General features: G+C 61.5%; 1 protein-coding gene and 1 pseudogene across 4 annotated transcripts; both read left to right on the forward strand.

The window, feature by feature from the left end:
- Window positions 1–791: 791 nt before the first annotated feature.
- On the forward strand, window positions 792–910 carry LOC138392641 (5S ribosomal RNA; annotated as a pseudogene).
- A 2,382-nt stretch (window positions 911–3,292) lies between these two features.
- Window positions 3,293–20,476, forward strand: LLGL1 (LLGL scribble cell polarity complex component 1). Of its 4 annotated transcripts, none has more exons than XM_069481937.1 (23): window positions 3,293–3,425; window positions 7,416–7,513; window positions 9,663–9,744; window positions 9,850–9,980; window positions 11,027–11,185; window positions 11,263–11,425; window positions 11,515–11,650; window positions 11,882–11,936; window positions 12,072–12,226; window positions 12,302–12,525; window positions 12,666–12,733; window positions 13,802–13,955; window positions 14,032–14,136; window positions 14,669–14,961; window positions 15,252–15,399; window positions 15,625–15,778; window positions 17,346–17,659; window positions 18,274–18,538; window positions 18,750–18,864; window positions 19,048–19,160; window positions 19,420–19,540; window positions 19,645–19,727; window positions 20,416–20,476. In XM_069481937.1, the coding sequence occupies exons 1-22, from the start codon at window positions 3,345–3,347 to the stop codon at window positions 19,724–19,726; spliced, it is 3,216 nt and encodes a 1,071-aa protein (XP_069338038.1). In that variant the 5' UTR covers window positions 3,293–3,344; the 3' UTR covers window position 19,727; window positions 20,416–20,476. The 4 variants fall into 4 exon arrangements, with proteins under 4 accessions (XP_069338038.1, XP_069338039.1, XP_069338040.1 ...); XM_069481938.1 differs by having other exon boundaries at window positions 19,648–19,727; XM_069481939.1 differs by having other exon boundaries at window positions 17,361–17,659.
- Window positions 20,477–20,954: the final 478 nt, after the last annotated feature.

The following is a 20,954-nucleotide window of genomic DNA, read 5'->3' on the forward strand; positions in this document are numbered from 1 at the left end:
CTGAGGACCCTGTGTTCAAGTCCTTGCCTGGGCTCCCCTGAGCCTAAGTTTCTTGCTTCCAGCGAGGAGCTGACTTGGCATGGCTGCCTGTCCTTGTCCCCTTGGGCTGCTGTGGTATAATCACAGGCCTGGGCTGACCTGGCTCCAGGGGGAGGGGACAGACAGTCATTAGTGCCCCAGACCTTCCCAGCCTGGGGGATGATGTCCTCCCCAGTGCCATTCCTAACCCCTGCCTGGCTGTGTGGGTATGCTGGGCCTGCCTGCCCAGGCCTCAGTTTACCCATTTGTATCTCAATGTACCCGTTTAACCCCTCTTAACCCAATCAGATGGGGCCAACCTTGGTCTCAGAGTCACTTGGGAAAGGGACTAGTTTAAAATCCAGATTCTAGGGCCCCACTTCACAGACATTCACATTTGGGGGACCTAGGATCTGCATTGTTAGCAAGTGTGTGTGAGGGGATTCTGACACTTTGAGAATCCCTGCTTGCCATGGGACGCTTCCCAGCCTATCCCCCAGTCCCCTCTACCAGGTATACTCCCTACCTACTGCAGCCCAGCTTGAACTGTCCTCTCCCCGGAGCCAGGACACCTACCCTGGACCAAATGCCTCTCCTGGGCTCCCGAGCCCCAGTGCACCCCCATCTTAGGATGAGCTATGGGTAGCTGTAGTCTCCACTCAGTTCTGTTCTCCTCCTCCCTCCCCTCCCCCCAAAACTGTAAACTGGGGACAGGGAAGGCATGGCTGCTTACGGCCTGATGATCAAGTCCCATTTCAAAATGGAGACTGAGGGTCTATGGCCATACTGCCCTGAATGTGCCCAATCTCATCTGATGTCAGAAGCTAAGCAGGGTCGGGCCTGGTTAGTACCTGGATGGGAGACCACCTGGGACTACCTGCTGCTGTAGGCTTTTGCAAAAAAAAAAAAAAAAAAAGAAAGAAAAAAAACAAAATGGAGACTGAGGAAGGGCACGGATTTCCCTGGGGTGATGGAGGGGAAGAGATCAAACAGCAATTAACAAGAACCAGTATAATATTAAATAACAGCTAACACTTACATGGTTCTTCCTACTGCCTAGCAAGTTCTAAGGAATTTATAAATGAGGATTAATTTATCTAATCTTCACAACAACCCTTTGAGGTAAGGACTAATGTTATCACCATTTGTACAGCTGAGGAAACTGAGGCACAGAGTATTTAAGGTAACTTGCTCCAGGTCACCCAGCTTCTAAATGGTTAACTGGAGACGTGAATTAACAACTTTTTTTTAGAGACAGGGTCTTACTCTGTCACCCAGGCTAGAGTGCAGTGGCATCATCACACCACACACTGCAGCCTAATTCCTGGCCTCCAGCGATCCTCCTGCCCGGCCTCCTGAGTAGCTGGGACTACAGGCGCATGAGCTCCCGCCTAATACATACATACATACACACACACATATATATATATATATATATTTTTTTTTTTTTTTTGTAGAGACAGTTCTGCTATGTTGCCCAGGCTAATTAACACTTTCTGTGTGAGGCAGGACCAGGATCAGAACCCAGACCTCTTAGCTGCCTGAGCCGCCTATGCTGGGTGTGGGGTGGGCTGCTCCTCCTCAGTCTGGCCAGCTCTGCCCACAGACCCCCGTGCCTTTGCCCAGCTTCCTTTGCCTTTCTCAGCTTCGTCTCCCATGAAACTGGGATAATATGGTTGCCTCCCCCACAGAACTGTTGAGAGCATTAAGTCAGCTGAAATCAGAAAAGGGCTTTGAAGAGTGCCTGCCGCGCAGTAGGCATTCATGGCCTTCGCTGTTCACCGTCTTGTCTTCCTGCCTCTCACCTCTGCACCCCTCCCGCCCCTCTTCCGGATCCAGCCCCAACTCTCCGGAAGGGCCAAGCAGGGCTGGGCGTGGGTGCAGGGGGACAGACAGGCCCCTGTTGCTTGGCAGCTGCCTGGGGGTCAGAGGTCAACCCCTCCTCCCTTCACACAGCTGGTGGGGTTGGGGCCTGGCCCACTGGCCCCACCTAAGCTTCTGGGACCTCACCCAGCCCCAGCTCTGAGCCAGGGCAGCCCATCCTCAGCCTGGAAGGAAAGGTTCAGCCTGGAGGCCATTGTCCAGATGAGAAAAGAAGTCCTGGGAGGTGGGTGGGGACAGTCCCTCCAGGCGTGGAGGCGGGGCACAGCTTTGTTTATAGACTGCTCCCAGTGGAAGGGAGGCCCTGCCCTCATTTCAGAAAAGTCCAAATCCAAGCCACCTCCTGCGGAAGGGCCCTCTCCCTTTGCTGGGTCCCTGTCCTTTCTTTTGCTTATGCCACTCATAAGAATCCCATGTGGCCGGGCGCAGTGGCTCACGCCTGTGATCCTAACACTCTGGGAGGCCAGGCAGGAGGATCCCTTGAGGCCAGGAGTTCGAGACCAGCCTGAGCAAGAGTGAGACCCCTGTCTCTACTAAAAATAGAAAAATTAGCCGAGTGTCGTGGCACAACGCCTACAGGGCCAGCTACTAGGGAGGCTGAGGCAGGAGGATCGCTCAAGCCCAGGAGTTTGAGGTTGCTGTGAGCTAGGCTGACACCACGGCACTGTAGCCCACGTGACAGAGTGAGACTCTGTCTCAAAAAAAAAAAAAAAAAAAACCCAAAAAAGAAGAATCCCATGTGCTGTGACAGAGAGCCTTTTGCTTTGGGTCCTGAAGGATGTGTAGGAGTTCCCTGGGGGCTGAGGAGAAAATTTCTGACTGACCACACAGCCAAGGCAAAAGCACGGCGGTGGGAGGTGCTCTGGGGAACAGATAAAGTGGTGTCTTGGGAAACTGGTAAAATAGAAACTTGGTAATCACCTGACCAATGGCGTAGATGGCAAAACTGAGGCTCAGAGGGGCCAGGGAGTTCTCCAGTTAGAGTTCTCCTGGGACAGGGTCCCCCCATTACAAGAATGTACACGTAGTTCGCTCTTTGAGGGGGCAAAAAGCCTCCTCCAAGTCCAGGAACACGCGCCAGCGGCCCCCCCCAAGCGTGTCCTCAGCCGCCCACGCTGGAACCGTGACTCGCGGACTACAAGTCCCGGCAGGCCCCGCGCCGCGGCGCATGCTCGGCGAGCGTCCCTTGGCGAGCCCGGTCGAGCCCGGGGGCCCAGCCCTCCCCATTGTCTGGCCGGCTGGGACCGGGCGGGCGGCACGGCGGGCGCCCTCATTGGTCGGGCGGCGCGTCCGTCGCGCCCCGCGTCCACCCCCGTGAGGCCCGGCCCCGCGCGCCCGCGCCCGGCCGCCTGGCGCCCCGCCCGCGCCTCAGGACCTGCGGGGCCGCGCGGTGCATCCTGCGGGCGGCGGCGGCGGCGGGCGCGGCGCCGGCAGCCGGGCGCAAGATGATGAAGTTTCGGTTCCGGCGGCAGGGCGCCGACCCGCAGCGCGAGAAGCTCAAGCAGGAGCTCTTCGCCTTCAACAAGGTGCGGCGGCCGCCCGGGCCGGGGCGGGAGGGGGCCCGAGCTGAGGACCTGGGGCCGGAGCCACGTCGGGCCCGGGGGGAGGGGGCGCCCGGCTGGCGCGCGGGGCTCGGGCCGCGCCGGGCTCCCCCTCGGTGGGCCCCGCTGCTCGCGTCCTCCCCTCCTCCGCTTTCGTAATCTGGATGGGTCTGGGTCTCTCGCTGACTTTCCGCGTCTGCTCCCTGGGTCTCTGTGGGCCTCACTGGCCCTGGCTCTGCACGTCTCTGCCTACCTGGGTCTTCGGGTCTCTTGTGTTTCTGTGCGACCTGCCTCTCTGGGTCTCTGCCCCGCTCTCTCCGTCTTTGACCGTCTCTCTCTCCGCAGTCTGTGCTTGTATGTCTGTGTTGGGGGGGTGTCTCTGCCCCTGTCCCTGTGTGTCTCTGCGTATCTCTGCTCTGTGTCTTTTTCTGTTTCCCTTTATCTCTCTGCCTCTCAATTCTCTCTCTTCCTGGGTTTTTCTGTCTCTCACTCACTCTCTGTCTTTATCCTTTTTCTTTGGGCCCTTGGGATAGTCTTGGGCCCCGTTTGTTTTGCATTCACACCCCGGCGTGCCAGAGGGGTGGGGGGTGGGGCTGGGAAATTTCTTCGAGGAGCCTCTCCTCCCTTCCCCCATTGCCCCAGGCTCTGCCGGGGTCTGCAAGTCCCAGGGTCTGCAAGTCCCAGGGTCTGCAAGTCCCAGGGACACGCCTGGCTGTGTACTCAACAGCATTTCAGATCGTGGGGCCTCAGTTTCCCTTGCTGTGAAATGGAGCCACTTTCCTCCCTGCTGTGGGCTCTGGCTCTCTATACTGCCTGGGCCGGCTGTCCTGCCACTTTGCACCAAGGCGGAGTAGGGGTGGAGGGCTGTTCTTTTCTTCCCTGGGTGGGGCAGGAGAAGCCATGGGACGGGGGCTGCCTCCCCTTGCACTAATGTGTGTTAGACTGAGGCCCCGGCCTACCACCTGCTAGTTATTCCCAGGGTGGGGTGGAGGGGTTGATTTTGTGCTCAGTTTTATCTCAAAGACCCCTAATGGCAGAGCCTCTGACTGCTTTTTGAAATTAGAGTTACTATCTCCATCATACAGGTAGGAAAATTGAGGTTCAAGAGGGAATGATGACTTGCCCACAGTCACGGAGCAAGCAGGGCCACTTTGACTTCCTTGAGTTCCTCTGTCAGTGCCTTGAGGGGCTGGGAGTTTTGGAAGGGCTGCTGTGGTCCTGAGCTGGTTTCATGGCCCTTGCCCTGGGCTGCTGTGAGGAGTCTTGTCCTGGAGGGGACTCTGGGACGGCTGGTCCTGGAATGGCCAAGGCACTGGATGTCTCCGGCAGGCTCAGGTTTCTCTGCCGAGGTGGAGGTGGTGGGGGGCGGGGGGGTGCGGCCTGGCCTCTCAGACTTGGTGGCTGAGAACCTACCAGGGACCTGAGAGGGGCCCCGGGGGGAGGCTGGTGCTCAGGATCCCCCCAGTGGTGCCTCTTCCTGTGCTGGGGTGGCTGCGGTGGCCTCTGTGAGGTGAAAAGAGAAGGAAGGCGGGGACAGGCCCAGGGCTAAATGTCACTTTTTCAGCTGGTGAATTGGGGAGTGCAGTGGCTGCTGGAGACAGATGGGTCGTGGAAGGTGAGGGCTGTCCACTGAGGAGGACTTGGCCCTCTTCTGAGTGGGCAGCAATGGTGTCGGAAGGGGGATCGTCTTGGGGAAGGCGTTTGGTCACTAAAGGGGGTGGTAGGTGATCCCTGGGGAATTGGCCCCAAATTCCTGGGTCTGGAGAGAAGGACGCAGGTCAGGAGTGAGCGTGTACTTTGGACTCTTGAGTCTTGGATTCAAATCCCAGCCCAGCTCACAAGTTGTCTTTGGAATGTGCACTGAGACTGAGCCTCAGCTGCGTGTAGGTGCTGGGGACACAGCAGTGACTAATGCCACCCAGAGGGACAAGTATCTCTTCACTCAGGGGGCTGATGTGCTAGTGAGGGAGACAAAGTAGAATATGTAGTAGTGTGGATGGTGGCCAGCGCTGTGGATACAATAAAGCAAGGTGAGGGTGTGGAAGTGCGGCCAGGCAGGGCTGCTGCATACAGCCAGGGCGAGTTAGGGAGGCCTCTCTGAGGAGTGACTCCTGAGCAGGGAAGGAGCCCGCTATGGGAGTGTTGGGTGAAGCCAGTCCAAGCAGAGGGACAGTAGATGCAAAGGCCCTGAGGCAGGAGCTGCCTAGTGAATCGGATGAGAGCAAAAGGCCGTTGGGCCTGAAGTCAAGTAAGCTGGGGGAGGGTGGGAGATGAGGCCAGAGAGGGGCCAGGTGAGAGCGAAAGGCTGTTGGGCCTGAAGTCAAGTAAGCTGGGGGAGGGTGGGAGATGAGGCCAGAGAGGGGCCAGGTGCTGACTCTGGGTGAGCTGGGAGCCCGAGGAGGATCCCGAGTAGAGGAGGGAGGAGAACCTGACCGTGGTTTTCACAGGATCCCGCTGGCCTCTGTGTAGGGACCGGTGGTGGGGCCTGGAGCAGGGCGGGGCCGGTAGGGTGTGAGAAGGTGCCTTCTGAGTGTGTTGAAGCTGAGCTGGCGGGGCCCAGGAATGGGTGGGGCTTGGGGTGTGAGGGAAGCCGATGTTGGACAGAGGACCTAACCTTCTCTCCTTCCTTTTTAAAGTGGGGAGCCTGGTGGGGGCCACTTCAGACCTGTGGGGATTTGCGATGCAGGTGTCATGTGCCCTGTCTCTGGACACTTGGCCGTAGGCAAGGGCTGGATAGAAAAGTCAGGTCCAGCATGGGTGTGGCAGTGTTGGTGGGAAAGGGAAGCTCCCCCATCTCCCCAGCCAAATGGCCAACTCTGTCCTCAGGTGGGATCAATGTCCGCAGTCCCCAGATGGAAAAACTGAGGCCTGAAGAGTATGATGACTAGCCCAGGGCCAAACAGCCGGGCCATGGCCAAGCCAGCTGCCCAGAGGGCTCAGTCTCTGCTCGGTTGGCCTGAGGCACAGAGGGAGGCTGGGGACTGGGTTCTTAAAAATGTGTGACTTTTTGAGGTGGTGGGTTAGGAGTCATCCGTGGCACACATAGGGGCGTCCCTCGCTGGTGTTCAGGATGTGGCTAGGGCCCAGGTGTGCAGGCTCCCCAGGGAGGGCGCTCCTGGCTAGGCCTTGGGGGATGAGTAGGGAGTCCTTGGGTGGGTGAGCCCAGCCAGAGGAAGGAGTGGGCGCAAGCGCATGGTGGGTGGGGAAGGGGCCACAGCGGGCTGGGACTGGCCTCCTAAGGAGCGGAGGAGCAGGTGGGTAGTTGTTCCATCAACACGTAGTGTACAAGCCCCCGTAACACCGTTCCCACTGCACTGCTGATAGGTGTGGCATCGTGTTGCCCAGCTGTTTCCAGGTACGGAGGTGGGTGGCACCTTCAGGGCCAGCAGGAAGCTACCTCTCTCTGGGCCTCAATCTCTCCTTGGCTGGGGGGGAGTCAAGAGCCTCTGCCTAGCTGATCCTGGGCATTGCCCCTTCACCTCAGACCTCAATGTCTGGCCTGTGGGGAGTGCACCGGACTTCACATGGGACCCCAGGTGGCATGGCTTCTCACCAGGCTTCAGTCTGTGCCTCTGTGCCACCTGTGGGGCAGGTGGGGTCCTTGTCAGCACCTGTGCCTCTGTGAGCCTTGTTCTCCCTTTTTGTTGCTAGAGCCTGTGCACGCTGGGGTCGACACAGACGTTGAGGGGACTGGGGACTTGGTGAGGGGAGGGCCTCTCTGGGCCATGCCCACAGTAGAGCCATGGGGATGCCCGGACACTCAGCCACCTCCCCACCTACTGGAGGTGCCTTCACCCATTTCGCTGTTGACACTGAGGCATAAAGAACAGGTGGTCCTGGCTCCTGCTCCAGTGTGTCAGTGGCAGAGCCTGAAGGCTGCCTCAGAGTGGGCCTCCAGGTGGGCCGGGGCAGCTACACCTGGGATGTGCCCGTCACTCCCCTCCCCTCCCCTCCCCTCCCCTCCCCTCCCTGCAGACTGTGGAGCATGGCTTCCCCAACCAGCCCAGCGCCTTGGCCTTCGACCCTGAACTTCGCATCATGGCCATCGGCACCAGGTCTGGGGCTGTCAAGATGTATCCTTTGTGGCCGTGGCGTGCAGGGCCTCTTTGGGACCGCCAGCTGGCAGTGCCGCGGGTGCACAGTGCCGGCCTTGGCGAGGCCGTAGAGGCTGCTTCTGTGGAGGCTGCAGCAGGTGCTGGGACCTTGGTGGAGGTTGGCCCGGCTTTTGCACCTGGGACAACTCCTCACAGAGATGATGGGGTCCTCTCACCGGGAGACAGGGTGAGGAGGTGTTCAGTTTGCAGTGGCCACAGCTGTCCCTTGCTGCATTTCAGCCAGCCAGTTACCTTGGCGACCCTGCCATTGTCCCAGCAACTGTGACTGGGGAGACCAGGCCCTGGTGCCCACTGAGGGTGGCTGGGCTGGGGGCCCTGGTGAGCTGGCGTACACACGTGTACAAATGTGAAGACACATGTGTTCGGCCAGGGGGGCTGAGGCAGTGCCAGGCTCGGCATGGTGAGCGCAGCACGGCCCCCACCTGGATCCTGGCGGCTGCACAATGGGCTGTATGAGCTGCACAAAGCGGGCATTTTCCCTGTAGGCGCGGGGTGGGGGCGGGGGCGGCCAGGCAGTTGAACGCCTCCTCGCCTGCCCTGGAGAATCCCACCCCAACTGCTCCCGGGGAAACCGAGGTTCGGGGTCTGGCTGGCGGCTGCCTGGTGAGGGGTGCCACCCCTCCCCCTCCCGTGTGGCCCTCTGCGTCTCAGTAGCCTGGTCGTGGACGTTGGTTAGCAGAAAATGAGCCAATGCTTGGAAAGGGGTGGGTATAGGCTGGGGGTCTCTTCACCCCAGGGCTGGGGGCACTGGCCAGGCGGGGTGGGCCTCTGGTTTACGTGCTTCTGTCCTGCTCCAGGCAGCGTGGCTGGGCCGGAATGTCCTCTCCTCTTCTGTGGGCCCCTGAGGCACCAGTAGGGGTGGGGAAGGTGTGGGTGGCCGCAGAGCTTCTTGGCCTGCTGTTCCCACCCCTCATGGGTGCTGTGTTGCCTCCACACGCGTCCCTGTGGCCTCTTCCTCACAGGGACGTGCCTCACTGTTACATGCTCCAAGCTGTCCCTCTCGTGTTGGGGTCTCTCGTGTGCTGGCTCCTCAGGCTCACAAAGAACCTGGAGACAGACAAGGAGACTGAGCCTCAGAGAGGAGGCCAGAGCCCAGCGCCCCCTTTCCTTCCCTCCTTCCCCCAAACCACTAGAGCCTGGGGCCCTGGGGTTGGGAAACTGAGGCTGGAGAGGGCCAGCCCTGGTCTCCAGCAGCCACCCCTCCCCTTGCAAGGCCGAGCATCTCCTTGATGACTTGGTTCCCGCCCGCCTGCTCCTGCCGCCTCTTTTGTCCTGTCTTCTGAGTTCCCGGCCAGGCTCCTGCGGGGGATCTGGGCTCAAGCTCCAGGCAACAGCTCCTGTGTTGTCACCGGGGCAACGTGGCTGGCTCCTCCCAAGCCCCCCTCCTGGGGCCCCCTCGGGCTCTGCCGTCCACCATCAACTCTGGAGTTGCTGGGACGCTGCCACTGGCACTGGGCACTTCAAGCAGGTCCCCAGACCTCTCCAGGTCTCTGTGTGCTCATCTGTAAAATGGGCAAGCTGGGGTCACCCCTCCCTCAGAGAGGGGGTTGTTGGCTCCCTGCCTTGGAGGGAGACTGCTTTCCTTGTCCACAGCTGGAGTTTGGCCTGAAGCTGCGGGGAGAGGCAGCCTGGATTCTCCCCTGCCCTCGGGCTTCCTTGTCAGGGCCTGGCCTTGCATCTGGCCTGCCTGACCCCCACCTGCCAGGCCCGGCTCTCAAGCCCACACAGACACACACATGAGGCTGTGGTCGAACGGAGCCCCAGCTGGGCACCAGGCCTGGGCCAGGCATGCTGGGCGTGTATTTATTCTCAGTCTGCAACAGCCCTGTGAGATGGGAGTCACTAGCTCATGTTACAGATAACGAAGTGGAGGTCCCACAGCAGCACCCGGCTTGCAGGAGTGAATGGACCCTGCACTCCGAGCCTGGGGCAGGATGGGAGCTTCTTCAGGGAGGGGCCCTGCTGGGCCTGGAGGATGCCTGGGTGGTTAGGCCTGGGCCAGGGCCCATTGGAATGGTCCTGGGGAGGGAGGAGGCCCGGGCGTCTCCCATGCCATGGTTTCCCAGTCTGTGCCTGCGTGTTTCTGCCCTTGACCTGTCACCTTCAGCTATGGTGCACCCGGGGTGGAGTTCACAGGCCTGCACCGTGACGCAGCCACTGTCACACAGATGCATTTCCTGCCCGGCCAGGTGAGCCTCTGCTCCCCACCAGCCAGGTCCTGCAGCCCCCATGACTCCCCCCCCCACCACCACCACCACAGGCCAGCCCAGTTTTGGTCTCTGCTCACCCACCAGGGCCGCCTCCTGACCCTGCTGGATGACAGCAGCCTGCATCTCTGGGAGATCATCCACCATAACGGCTGCGCCCACCTGGAGGAAGCACTCAGTTTCCAGCTGCCCGGCCGGCCTGGCTTTGACGGTGCCAGGTACTAGAGGTCTTGGGTGGGGCCAGCCGCTGGGTAGGGGCATTCTGTTGGTGGGAGCGCTGCGGGAGCTGGCCATGCAATGGCATGGTGACTACAGGAAGCTGCCAGCGGTGGCCGCAGGTCAGGGTGGGGGTGTGTTGAGCTAGGCCTGCTTTCTAGGCTATAGCAGTTGGACCCCATTTGGACTGAGGTGTGCTTTGTGAACTTCTCGGGTTCCATGGGAGATTTTGGCTGAGTGTGAGGTGAGCAGGTAACTAATGGTTACCTGTGCTATATGCCAAGCGTGCTATATGCCAAGATCTTTGGACCTGAGACCTGGTGCTGCACTCCTTGCAATTACGGGGGTGTCTAGGACCTTGGGGCAGGGTCTAAGCTGAGCTGACATCAATAAGGGTCCCCTGGCCTCTTGAGTTGGGGTGGGAGATGGGCCATTGTGTGCATACATGAAAAGGGAAGTTTAGGGGCATGGGGGGTCCCCCAGGCTATGCTTGTTGAGGTGCTGGCAGCATGCCCCAGTGTGTCACCAGTGGGCCTGATCCCCAGGTGAGAGCATAGGGACCTCTCCCTCCCTACCCCTGGGCTGGAGTTGGGGAGTCCTAACCCAGGGGTGGATTCCCAGGGCTGCCCAGTCTCTGCAGGCAGGGGTGATCTGGAGCCTTCCTGCAAAGTCAGGGGACGTCCAGAGGGCTGGGAGCAGGATTCTTGGGTGGAACTCAGAGGGGCCTTGTCTGTTCTGGAGCTCCTGGTCCTGGACTGGGTCGTGTCCCGGTTCTTGCTTTTCCCTCCTGGTGGGTGGGAGGAGCTGGGAGCCCAAGTCTCGAAGACCTGGGGAACCTAATTTTATCCCTCTCCCTGCTGACATCCTGATGAATAATTGAGCAGGCTAATTATGACACACTCCCCTTCCCGGGCGGCTCCGTAAGTAGGCCCCAGCGAGTGCAGTGGGGCTGGGGACGAGCTACCGGTGGTGGCCCAGCCCCTCCACACCCCTCAGCAGGTGGATGGCGTGGCTCGCACCCTCACCCCCTTCCCTTCCTTCCTTGCAGTGCCCCGCCTAGCCTCACGCGCGTCACTGTGGTCCTGCTGGTGGCTGCTGGTGACATGGCAGCCCTGGGCACTGAGGGAGGCAGTGTCTTCTTCCTGGACGTTACCACCCTGACGCTGCTTGAGGGGCAGACCCTCGGTCCAGACGAGGTTCTGCGCAGGTGAGAGGCAGGCTGGCTTCTTAGCACTGGCTCTGTGCCCGGGAAGTTCTGCCGGCTCACCTGAGCTTCCTCTGCAGCTTGCCAGACGACTACCGGTGTGGAAAGGCGCTGGGCCCCGTGGAGTCACTCCAGGGACACCTGCGGGACCCCACCAAGATTCTCATTGGCTACAGCCGGGGCCTGCTGGTCATCTGGAACCAGGCTGCGCGGTGTGTAGACCATGTCTTCCTAGGGAACCAGGTATGTGGGTTAGGCCCGTGCCCCCTCAGCCTGGACCCCCTGCACACACCCGCTGTAGCTCACATCCTCCTGCCCCTGCCCACCCACAGCAGCTGGAGAGCCTGTGTTGGGGCCGCGATGGCAGTACTGTCACCAGTTCGCACAGTGATGGCAGCTATGCTGTCTGGTCTGCAGACGTTGGCAGCTCCCCGGCACTGCAGCCCACGGTAGCCACCACCCCCTACGGTGAGTGCTGGGGAGGCCTGAGCTGGAAGGTGGGGACGGAAGGGCCGCCTGGCCCTGGTGGGGGGCGCTGCTGCGCTGAGGCAGATCTGCAAAGTGGTGACTCCCCTGGGGGGCATGGTCGGGGGCAGTGGGGCTTCCTCTTGGAGGAGGCAGGAGGCAGCTGGGAGGCAAGAATGGGAGGAACGGTGAGAACTGCCGGCGAGTCCAGTCTGATGCTGTCCCCTCTCCCAGGCCCCTTTCCCTGCAAGGCCATCAACAAGATTCTGTGGCGGAACTGTGAATCCGGGTAGGTTGAGGGGCGGGTGTCTGGCATGGGTCAGGTCTGGCTGGGGGACTGGAAGGGCGAGCTCTTCCTGGGCCGTGGTGTGTGCGCTTCAGACCCAGCTGGCTCCGGGCTCACGTGCCTCCCTTCCGCATACAGGGGCCACTTTATCATCTTCAGTGGTGGCATGCCCCGTGCCAGCTATGGTGACCGCCACTGTGTGAGTGTGCTGCGAGCCGAGGTGCTGGTGACGCTCGATTTCACTTCCCGCATCATCGACTTCTTCACAGTGCACAGCACGCGGCCTGAGGATGGTGTGTGCCTGCCCCCCAGCCCCACCCGGTGCCCTGTGCCACCTGTGGCTGTGCTCACCTGGTCTCGCCCCACAGAATTCGATGATCCCCAGGCCTTGGCTGTGCTGCTTGAAGAGGAACTGGTGGTGCTTGACCTTCAGACGCCCGGCTGGCCGGCTGTGCCTGCCCCGTACCTGGCCCCGCTGCACTCGTCTGCTATCACCTGCTCGGCCCATGTTGCCAACGTCCCTGCCAAGCTGTGGGCCCGCATTGTGAGCGCCGGCGAGCAGCAGAGCCCCCAGCCTGCCTCCAGTGCCTCGGTGTGTGCCGGGTGGGGGGCTGTTCCTGGGGGCGGGCACTGCCCAGGCCTGGGCCTGAAGGTTGGACTGTGCCATGCAGGGGTGAGCGGGAGAGACGTTCCTCCTAACCTTGTGTGCACGTCTCTGCCGCTCTCTCCCAGAGTTGGCCCATCACTGGGGGCCGGAACCTGGCTCAGGAGCCATCACAGCGAGGGCTGCTGCTGACTGGGTAAGGCAGACACGGCTGTGAGGTGCGTGTGTGCATGTGTATGTAGGTGAGTGAGACTCTGCACCTACTAGGCCTGGGGTTCCCTTCACCGCTATGGGAAAGCCCATCCTGGGCCTGGTGAGTGCTGAGCTGCCAGGAGACTCAGGCATGGCCCCTGGCGGGACTGTGTTATCCCCCTCGCCCCGGGGTGGATTGGGATAAAACCTCCCTAGACCCTGGCTTGAGGCCCCGCCCTGCTCTGCCTTTTGGCCTGGAACTGAGCGCCAGCAAGCCCCAGGGCTCCACCCACCCAGCTTGCCTGCCCTGGGACCGGAAAATCTGGGCTGGCCCACGGTGAGCTGCCCGGGGCAGGTGCTGGGGAGCCCGACCTGGGCCTGGCGGGCGCTGACGTGCCCGATGACTCAGGCCCTGATTTCCTGTCCTGTCCCTCCCTCCCTCCTGTGCTGGGACCCTCAGGCCTCTGACTCCAGCGTGCTCAGGACTGCTGGAGGGGGGCCCAACCAGCCCCACAGTCTGACAACCCTCTCGTGCCCTGGCTCTGGGCTCCCACTGGTGCCCGGCAGCCCCTACTTGTGCTCTGGGTCTGTGTCCCGAGGCTGTGCCCTAGATTTGTCTACTCCTCCCCTCCCCCACCCCCTGCTTCCTCCTGGGCTCCGCAGTTGTCCTGCTGCTCTGCCTGTGTGGCCTCCTCCCACCACAGCTGGCTCCTCCTCCTGGGATCCCCTGCGCTCTGCTCTGTGCCTCCCAGTGGGAGGCAGAACCCTCATGGTCCTCTTTTCCCTGCGCATCCCCCCTGCCATCTCCTATTTGTTAGGGTGGTCATTTCCATAGCGTCCCACTGTTGGAAGGGCCGTGGTGCGTGCGGTGCATGTGACCTGGCCTACAGTAGGGTTTGGTGTGTGTTTCTCCTCTACAGTAGCTGCTACTGTTTGTTGCACGCAGTAGGATTTGGTCAGGGTTTGGCATATGCAGTAGGTGCTCAGTGAGTGGTCGCTGGTTGAGTGGATGGAGGGATGTGCAAGCCACCCAGAGACCTAGGGGTGGCCCTGATACCTGCCCTCCCTGCAGCCATGAGGACGGTACTGTGCGGTTCTGGGACGCCTCAGGCGTGGCACTGCGGCCACTCTACAAGCTGAGCACGGCTGGCCTCTTCCAGACTGACTGTGAGCATGCTGACAGCCTGGCCCAGGCTGCCGAGGATGACTGGCCGCCCTTCCGCAAGGTGGACCCCTTTCCCCTGGGCCTGAGGAGCTGGTCCCAGCTCTGCCCAGTGTCATCACCCCATCCCATCCCCCCAGGTGGGTTGTTTTGACCCCTACAGTGATGATCCCCGGCTCGGTGTGCAGAAGGTCTCGCTCTGCAAGTACACGGCCCAGATGGTGGTGGCTGGCACTGCAGGCCAGGTAGGACTGGGCGTCCCCTCGATTGGGGGTGTCAGGGAGGCCTTTCTGGAGGAGGAATAGAGGGACCGGCACAGGCAGAAGCCCAGAGGTGGGAAGGGGGCTCCAGGTGGGGCTGGCTGGGGCAGGGACGGTGGGAAGTGGGCCCATCACTGGGGGCTTTGAGTCAGGCTCTGGCGGGGGGAACCATGGAGGTTGGGGAAGGGGCAGGAACACAGCTCACTGCTGTGCCTCTGGCACTCACGTGGTAAACAGATGGTTCTGAATGTGTGCCTTTTCCTGAATGGGAGGGGTGGGTACTTAGCTCTAGGATGGCAGGGAGTGGTGGATCTTGGTCACCACTGTGTTCCTTGGTGCTCAGCAAGGGCTTTGGTATACAGTAGATATTCACTAGGTGCTTATTCAGTGGATGAACTGAAGACAGTCCTGGGCAGTCAGTGGCTGGTGCTGTGTTTCCGAAGTCGCAGGCTAGGGTGGGCCCAGGGTGGCCCCCTCCTTTGTGCTGACCCCTCCCTCTGCCCCGGCGTGGGCTCAGGTGTTGGTGCTGGAGCTCAGCGATGTGCCCTCGGAGCACGCGGTCAGCGTGGCCAGCGTGGACCTCCTCCAGGACCGCGAGGGCTTCACGTGGAAGGGCCACGAGAGGCTGAGTCCACGCGCGGGACTGCTGCCTTGGGCTGCTGGCTTCCAGCCCCGTGTGCTGGTGCAGTGCCTGCCGCCAGCCGCTGTCACTGCTGTCACGCTTCACACCGAGTGGGGCCTTGTGGCCTTTGGCACCAGTCATGGCTTTGGCCTCTTCGACTACCAGCGCAAGAGCCCTGTGCTGGCCAGGTGTGTGGAGCGGGGGCTGTGGGCAGCTGGAGCCCCCTCCCACGTGCAGTGGGGTCTGGGCCTCCGTTTCCCCTCGTAAGGTTTGGTGTGGCAAAGGTGGGGTGATTTTTAAAGCCCCTGTAACCTCCATCATCTGGTAAGAAATAATCTGGCAGCTCCATAAAGGACGTTCTAAGTGCCACCAGCTGCCGGGTCCGTGGGGCAGTGCCACGGGGGCTTGGGCTTCAGCTGGAGCGGCGGCGGCTCCAGGAGGCTGCTCCGTAGCACGACCGGCCCCTGCCTGCCTTCAGGTGCACTCTTCACCCCAACGACTCCCTGGCCATGGAGGGGCCGCTCTCCCGGGTGAAGTCGCTCAAGAAGTCGCTGCGCCAGTCTTTCCGGCGCATCCGCAAGAGCCGTGTCTCTGGCAAGAAGCGGGCTGCTAACGCCAACAGCAAGGTGAGCTGGGGCAGATTGCCTGGGAGCCGTGCCCTGGCCCTGGCTTGGGACCCTGGAGGCTGCTCACCTCACAGTGCTCCTTCCCCTGCAGCCTCTGGGCCCTCAGGAAGGACAGGGTGAGCTAGGCAGGGTGATGGACGGATAGTGATGGGGTGTGGGGTGTCGGGCAAGGTGAGCAGCTGGGGTGCAGGGGACACGGTGTTCAGGAGCCTCCCGCCCCTCCAGTTGCAGGAGGCCAACGCGCAGCTGGCCGAACAAGCCTGCCCCCATGACGTGGAGATGACACCCGTACAGCGCCGCATCGAGCCCCGCTCTGCCGATGACTCCCTCTCGGGCGTAGTGCGCTGCCTCTACTTTGCTGACACGTTCCTTCGAGATGGTGAGGCCAGGACGAGGAGGGGCTGGGGAGGTCGGCCTCAGTTGGCCATCCAGGAGACGGGTGTTGGTGGGGACAGTGGGGGGACTGCACCTTCAGGAGGTTCGAAATCACTGAGCACTTCCTGTGTGCTGGGCCACCCACAGTCCCTCTGGGGTTGGAGGGGACAGACAGTGAGGGGTTGGTGAGTGAGCCCGGAGGAGGGAGTCCCGAGGCCTGGGGGACAACAGGGAGCCACGCTGGCCTGTGCCCCGCCGTGGGCGTGTGTGTGGGGAGGAGTGGAACCAGTGAGTGCCGAGGAGGCAGCTCGGAGGCTCGGGCTGGTCACCACGCTGAGGACCGGCTTCGACTCTGGGTGGCTTTGGAGCCCCAGGAAAGGCCTGGGTGTGTTGATTAAGTCATTGATTAATTTTTTTGTTTTGTTTTGTTTTTTTAACTTGAGCATTTCAAAGATTCACAAAAATAGAGAGGGGGTCACAGCCCTTGTGTCTTACCTGCTGCCGCCGGTGTGCGCTGCTGCTGAAGCCTGTCCCACTCACACTCGCTGTTTTATCTCATGGGCTCAAGCATGAGTTCTTCAGCGTGTGACTGACAGACGTCACCAGTAAGCCACATCGTGCCCTGTAGAGCTGATGCTAATTCCCGAGTCTCATCTCCTGCTTGGTCCACAGGCCCCCTTGTTGATGCCATTTATTTGCCAAGGGTCTTTGTCCCGTAGATTTTCCCACTGTCTGCATGTGGCTGAAGTGGCCCAAGGTTTCCAGCTTGTTCTGCCATCCCCGTGAGGAGGTTGCTGGGTTCAGGTTCATGGCCGGCCAGGGCTCCTCCTGTCTGGTGTGTCATTTTCTGAGTTGCTCAGTGGTTTTTCACCTCAAAGCTGTGGTGGTTGTGTAGGTCCCTTAGTCGTCAGGGTGCAAAGTGGGGAACATCCAAGTCCACCGCTGCTCCTGTGGAGTTCAGTCCTGATTCGCCACTGAATGTTGCTCCCAGAGGTTTGGCTCACACAGGCAGCGCAGGGCGAGGGGCGTCCTGGGTGGCATCAGCGCATTTTGCCCCAGGCCTGGTGTCTTCGGTGTTGAAAAGGCTTCCTCTGGCTGCCTTTCAGGGAAGACTGAAGAAGAAGGGCGAGGGCCTGGTTGCCGGGCTGAGGCCAGGTCTAGTGCTGGGCCGTGGAGGGTGGAGAGGAGAATTGGGGACTTGCAAGGTTTGGGGCATGAGTGACAAGGACAGAGCTGCATTTACTGAGATGGGGCTCTGGGTGCAGCCTGCAGGGACCGGGGTCTGTTGTGGGTGCCTGCTGACACCCGGGGCAGGTGCCCTAACGGCCGTTCGTGCGTCTGCAGAGGGGCCGCAGCTGGGGCCCCGACCGGAGTCCGCAGCATAGGGCTGGTGTCGAGGGCCACGAGGTTGAAGTCGCTGGGGAGGCAGGCGTGGGACAGGAGGGAACCAGTCCCGAGTCCCGGGGTATCACAGTTAGGAAGTGGAGGTGCAGGAGAGGCAGAGAGGACCTGCAGTGTGTGGGGAGGCTGCAGGGGAAGTGCCCAGCCTGCAGGGAGCACCCTCCTCACAGAGTTGTGCCTTGCAGCTGCCCACCACGGGCCCACCATGTGGGCAGGCACCAACTCAGGCTCCGTGTTTGCCTACGCGCTGGAGGTGCCGGTGGCAGCAGCGGCAGGCAGCGAGAAGCGGCCCGAGGGGGCGGTGGAGGCCGTGCTGGGCAAGGAGGTGCAGCTGATGCACCGGGCGCCTGTGGTGGCCATTGCCGTGCTGGACGGGCGCGGCCGCCCGCTGCCCGAGCCCTATGAAGCCTCGCGGGACTTGGCGCAGGCACCTGACATGCAGGGCGGTCACGCTGTGCTCATCGCATCTGAGGAGCAGTTCAAGGTGAGCTGTGTGGGCTGCGGAATCCTCCACCTCAAGGACACCATTGGACCCTCTAGAACCCCCCACCTTTCCGGTATCCCCCACCTGCTGAGAGCCTCCTTGACCCCCCTGCCCCATAGAAGTACCTCCAGTCGGCAGAGACTCCCTGCCAAGAACCTGGATATCCCCCCAGCCTGCTGAGTTTTCCTAAGATCCTCCTATCTCACTGGACCCCACAAGGCTCCTGTACCCTGCTGGGACCCCCGAGTCCAGTCCCCAGGGGCTCTGTCTTACAGGAACTCATGGTTTGGTGGGGCTACCAGACATAACCTTAGGACCGTGTGTGAGTGATCATGCCACACGTGGAGAGGGGGCCTGGGATGTTTCTGGGGTACAGCCTGAAGCTTAGGTCGAACGCGGAGGATGCAGGAGGGGAAGGCCAGCCCAAGTACGGGGGCGGCAGGGTACACAGGCAGGGGAGGCAGTGTGGCCTAGGGCACAGGTTGGGATTGAGGCCTGCAGGGCAAGCTGGGCTTTTGCGGGGGTGGGCGCTGGCAGGCCAGCCGCTGTGAGGGTGAGGGGCCCTGGGGCCAGAACAGGGCCGGGCTCTGTGCTCACTGGCTGCCTGCCACCAGGTGTTCACACTGCCCAAGGTGAGCGCCAAGACCAAGTTCAAGCTGACAGCCCATGAAGGCTGTCGAGTACGCAAGGTGGCACTGGCCACGTTTGCCAGTGTGGCCTGCGAGGACTATGCTGAGACCTGCCTGGCCTGCCTCACCAACCTGGGTGACGTTCACGTCTTCTCGGTGCCTGGCCTGCGGCCCCAAGTGCACTACTCCTGTATCCGGAAGGAGGACATCAGTGGCATCGCCTCGTGTGTCTTCACGCGCCACGGCCAGGGTGAGGCGGGGCAGGGGTGTCGGGGACGCCTGCCTGAGCCGGGCCCCCCGGGGAGGCCAGGAGAACTGCTTGGGGGCGGCGTCAGAGAAAGCATTCCAGGTGGGGCCTAGCGAGGCCCAGCCAGCACGTGCCAGGGAGGGGACCAGCTGAGGGGCTGCGGTTGGTGTCACGTCTCCTAACTGCACTCCTCACTCCTCTCCTGCATGCCCAGGCTTTTACCTGATTTCCCCGTCAGAATTTGAACGCTTCTCCCTAAGTGCCCGGAACATCACAGAGCCACTCTGTTCTTTGGACATCAGCTGGCCCCGCAATGCCACCCGGGCCAGGTGTGGAGGGGAAGCCCCTAGCCTGGTGGCTGTGGCCAGGGCCAGGTCTCAACCCACCCCTGATCTGCCCTCCCTGCTGTATCTCCTGTCTGTTCCCCGGGCTCTGGCGTGGGAGGGTGGGGACCTAGTGCTACAGCCTCAGAGCACCTGCCTGCGGTCCCCATCACGGCCCTCTCTCTGTAGCTACAGGCTCCGAGAGTCACCCAAGCTGAGCCAGGCTAACGGGACCCCGAGCATCATCCTGGCCCCACAGAGCTGCGACGGGAGCCCAGATCCAGCCCACAGCAAGGGAACCGGTAACGGGGGCGTGAGACACGGGCAAACCTGGCCTGATGGTGTCCTGGGGAGGGAGTCGGGACACACAGCTCGGGTTCAGGGCAGGCCTCTGCAGGGGCAGCAGCTGAGCCAAGGCTTAAGCTGGGCAGGAGAGGGCTGGGTGTGTGCCTGTTGGTGCCACATCCCACTGTGGGCTACCTTTGGGTCTATGTCCCCAGGCCCCCAGGTACAGAGGGTCCTGGGGAGTCCTAGCAGGGGCTCATCACTTCCTCCCTGCAGACACCTCAGAGCCACTGGAGGCCGTGCTTTCACCCATGTCCGTCGACTCGGCCACCAGTGCCGACACCACGCTGGACACAACAGGGGACGTCACGGTGGAGGATGTGAAGGATTTCCTGAGGTGAGGCCAGCGAGTGGGTGAGGGGCTGCCCTGTCTCCCCGGCCTCCCTCCCAGGGCTGCCAGAGGCTCCCAGCCCCTACCTTCTGATCACTGCCCCATTCCAGCAGCTCTTCCGAGGAATCGGAGAAGAATCTGAGGAACCTGGCGGAAGACGAGGCCCGGGCCTGCGCCATCCTGATCAAATGAGGTGCTGCAGGGGTGGGGCCCTGGGTCCACTTGGTCCTCGCTACTTAGTAGCGTCCACTCTTCAGGCCCCGTCTGGACCCCACAGGACCTGCCCCCACCTGGCCTTGCACCTAGAACACTGGCACTCCCTGAAACCCGCTGCCTTCCACGGGATGTCCCAGTGGGGGGCTTCAGGGGCTCACACAGTTGTAATTTTCATGGTTGGGTATTAGAAAAGCAGGGCCAGCCCATCATTCCTTGCATGTCACGGGTGGTAGTTGGAACAAGATCAGGTTAAACCACTTAGAGGTGGCAGCAGTTTGGGGCTTGGGGGGGGGGGTGCTGGTTTGGCCAGCCCATTTCACAGGCGAGATTACTGAGGTACACAAGGTCAGGTCCTGCCACCGAGCCCAGCCGGAGGCTGTCCTGGCTGAGTGTCAATGTGGGCCCACACATCTGCCCACCCCATTTGCTGTCTCCTGCCTCCATCCACCTGACCAGAAGCCACTGCCCCGCCCTGCACTGGGCACAGACAGCCTTGGCTCCCTTTTCATCTGGCACCCTCCCTGGCCTCAGTGGGTTGCGTGTGGGCCTGTGCTTGGATACCCAGCTTAAGAGACTCATGGAGCCCCTCTCGGGCTGTCACAGCAGGGCTGTGCCTGCCCTCTGGGCCTCCCTCACCTCCTGATCCTCTTTTTTCCCTCTCCCAGGAAGGCCAGAACTATCCCAAACTGCCGCTGTCCTGCTCGGAGCTGGGGTCCTGGATCCCTGGCTCCTGCCTGGCCCCTTAACATAGATCCACACCTGCTAACCTGTGGCCTCCAGTGGGACCTGCCATCCTGTCCCTGCTGACCCTGGCCCCAGGGTGTGGGCCCAGGAGTCTGCATCCTCCTACAGGCAGTTGGCTGGTGCGGGGGCTGCTGCCTCAGGGAGCGGACAGGGGGGGCTTGCCACCCTGTGCCACCCCCCCACTCCACACCGTCCTCCCCCTCCCTTTGCAAAGAGTATTTTTCTAACGCCTGGGCGGGACAGTCATTTCTAAAACTATTTTGGTACTTGTTCCTGGACCGCCCCGGGCCATGCGTGAGTGCACATGTGTGCGTGGCTGTGCCTGGGAACCCTGCTGGGCACCCGCAACCGGCCCGGTCAGGGGTGTGTGGGGGGGGGTGTGTGTGTGTGTGTGGAGGGCGTGGCCAGGATGGGTTTCCCTGTAGATTGTACCATGAGGGTTTTTTCTGTCATTTTGTTA

The sequence above is a fragment of the Eulemur rufifrons genome, chromosome 9 (assembly GCF_041146395.1).
Source record: "Eulemur rufifrons isolate Redbay chromosome 9, OSU_ERuf_1, whole genome shotgun sequence".
Taxonomy (NCBI): Eukaryota; Metazoa; Chordata; class Mammalia; order Primates; family Lemuridae; genus Eulemur; species Eulemur rufifrons.

Excerpts from the sequence above, each read along its gene's own strand:
- LLGL1 (XM_069481937.1), top strand. The coding sequence starts at position 3,345 with ATGATGAAGTTTCGGTTCCGGCGGCAGGGCGCCGACCCGCAGCGCGAG. Across the intron at positions 9,745-9,849 it reads TGCATTTCCTGCCCGGCCAG|GGCCGCCTCCTGACCCTGCT; the intron begins GTGAGCCTCTGC and ends CTCACCCACCAG. Across the intron at positions 9,981-11,026 it reads CCTGGCTTTGACGGTGCCAG|TGCCCCGCCTAGCCTCACGC; the intron begins GTACTAGAGGTC and ends CCTTCCTTGCAG.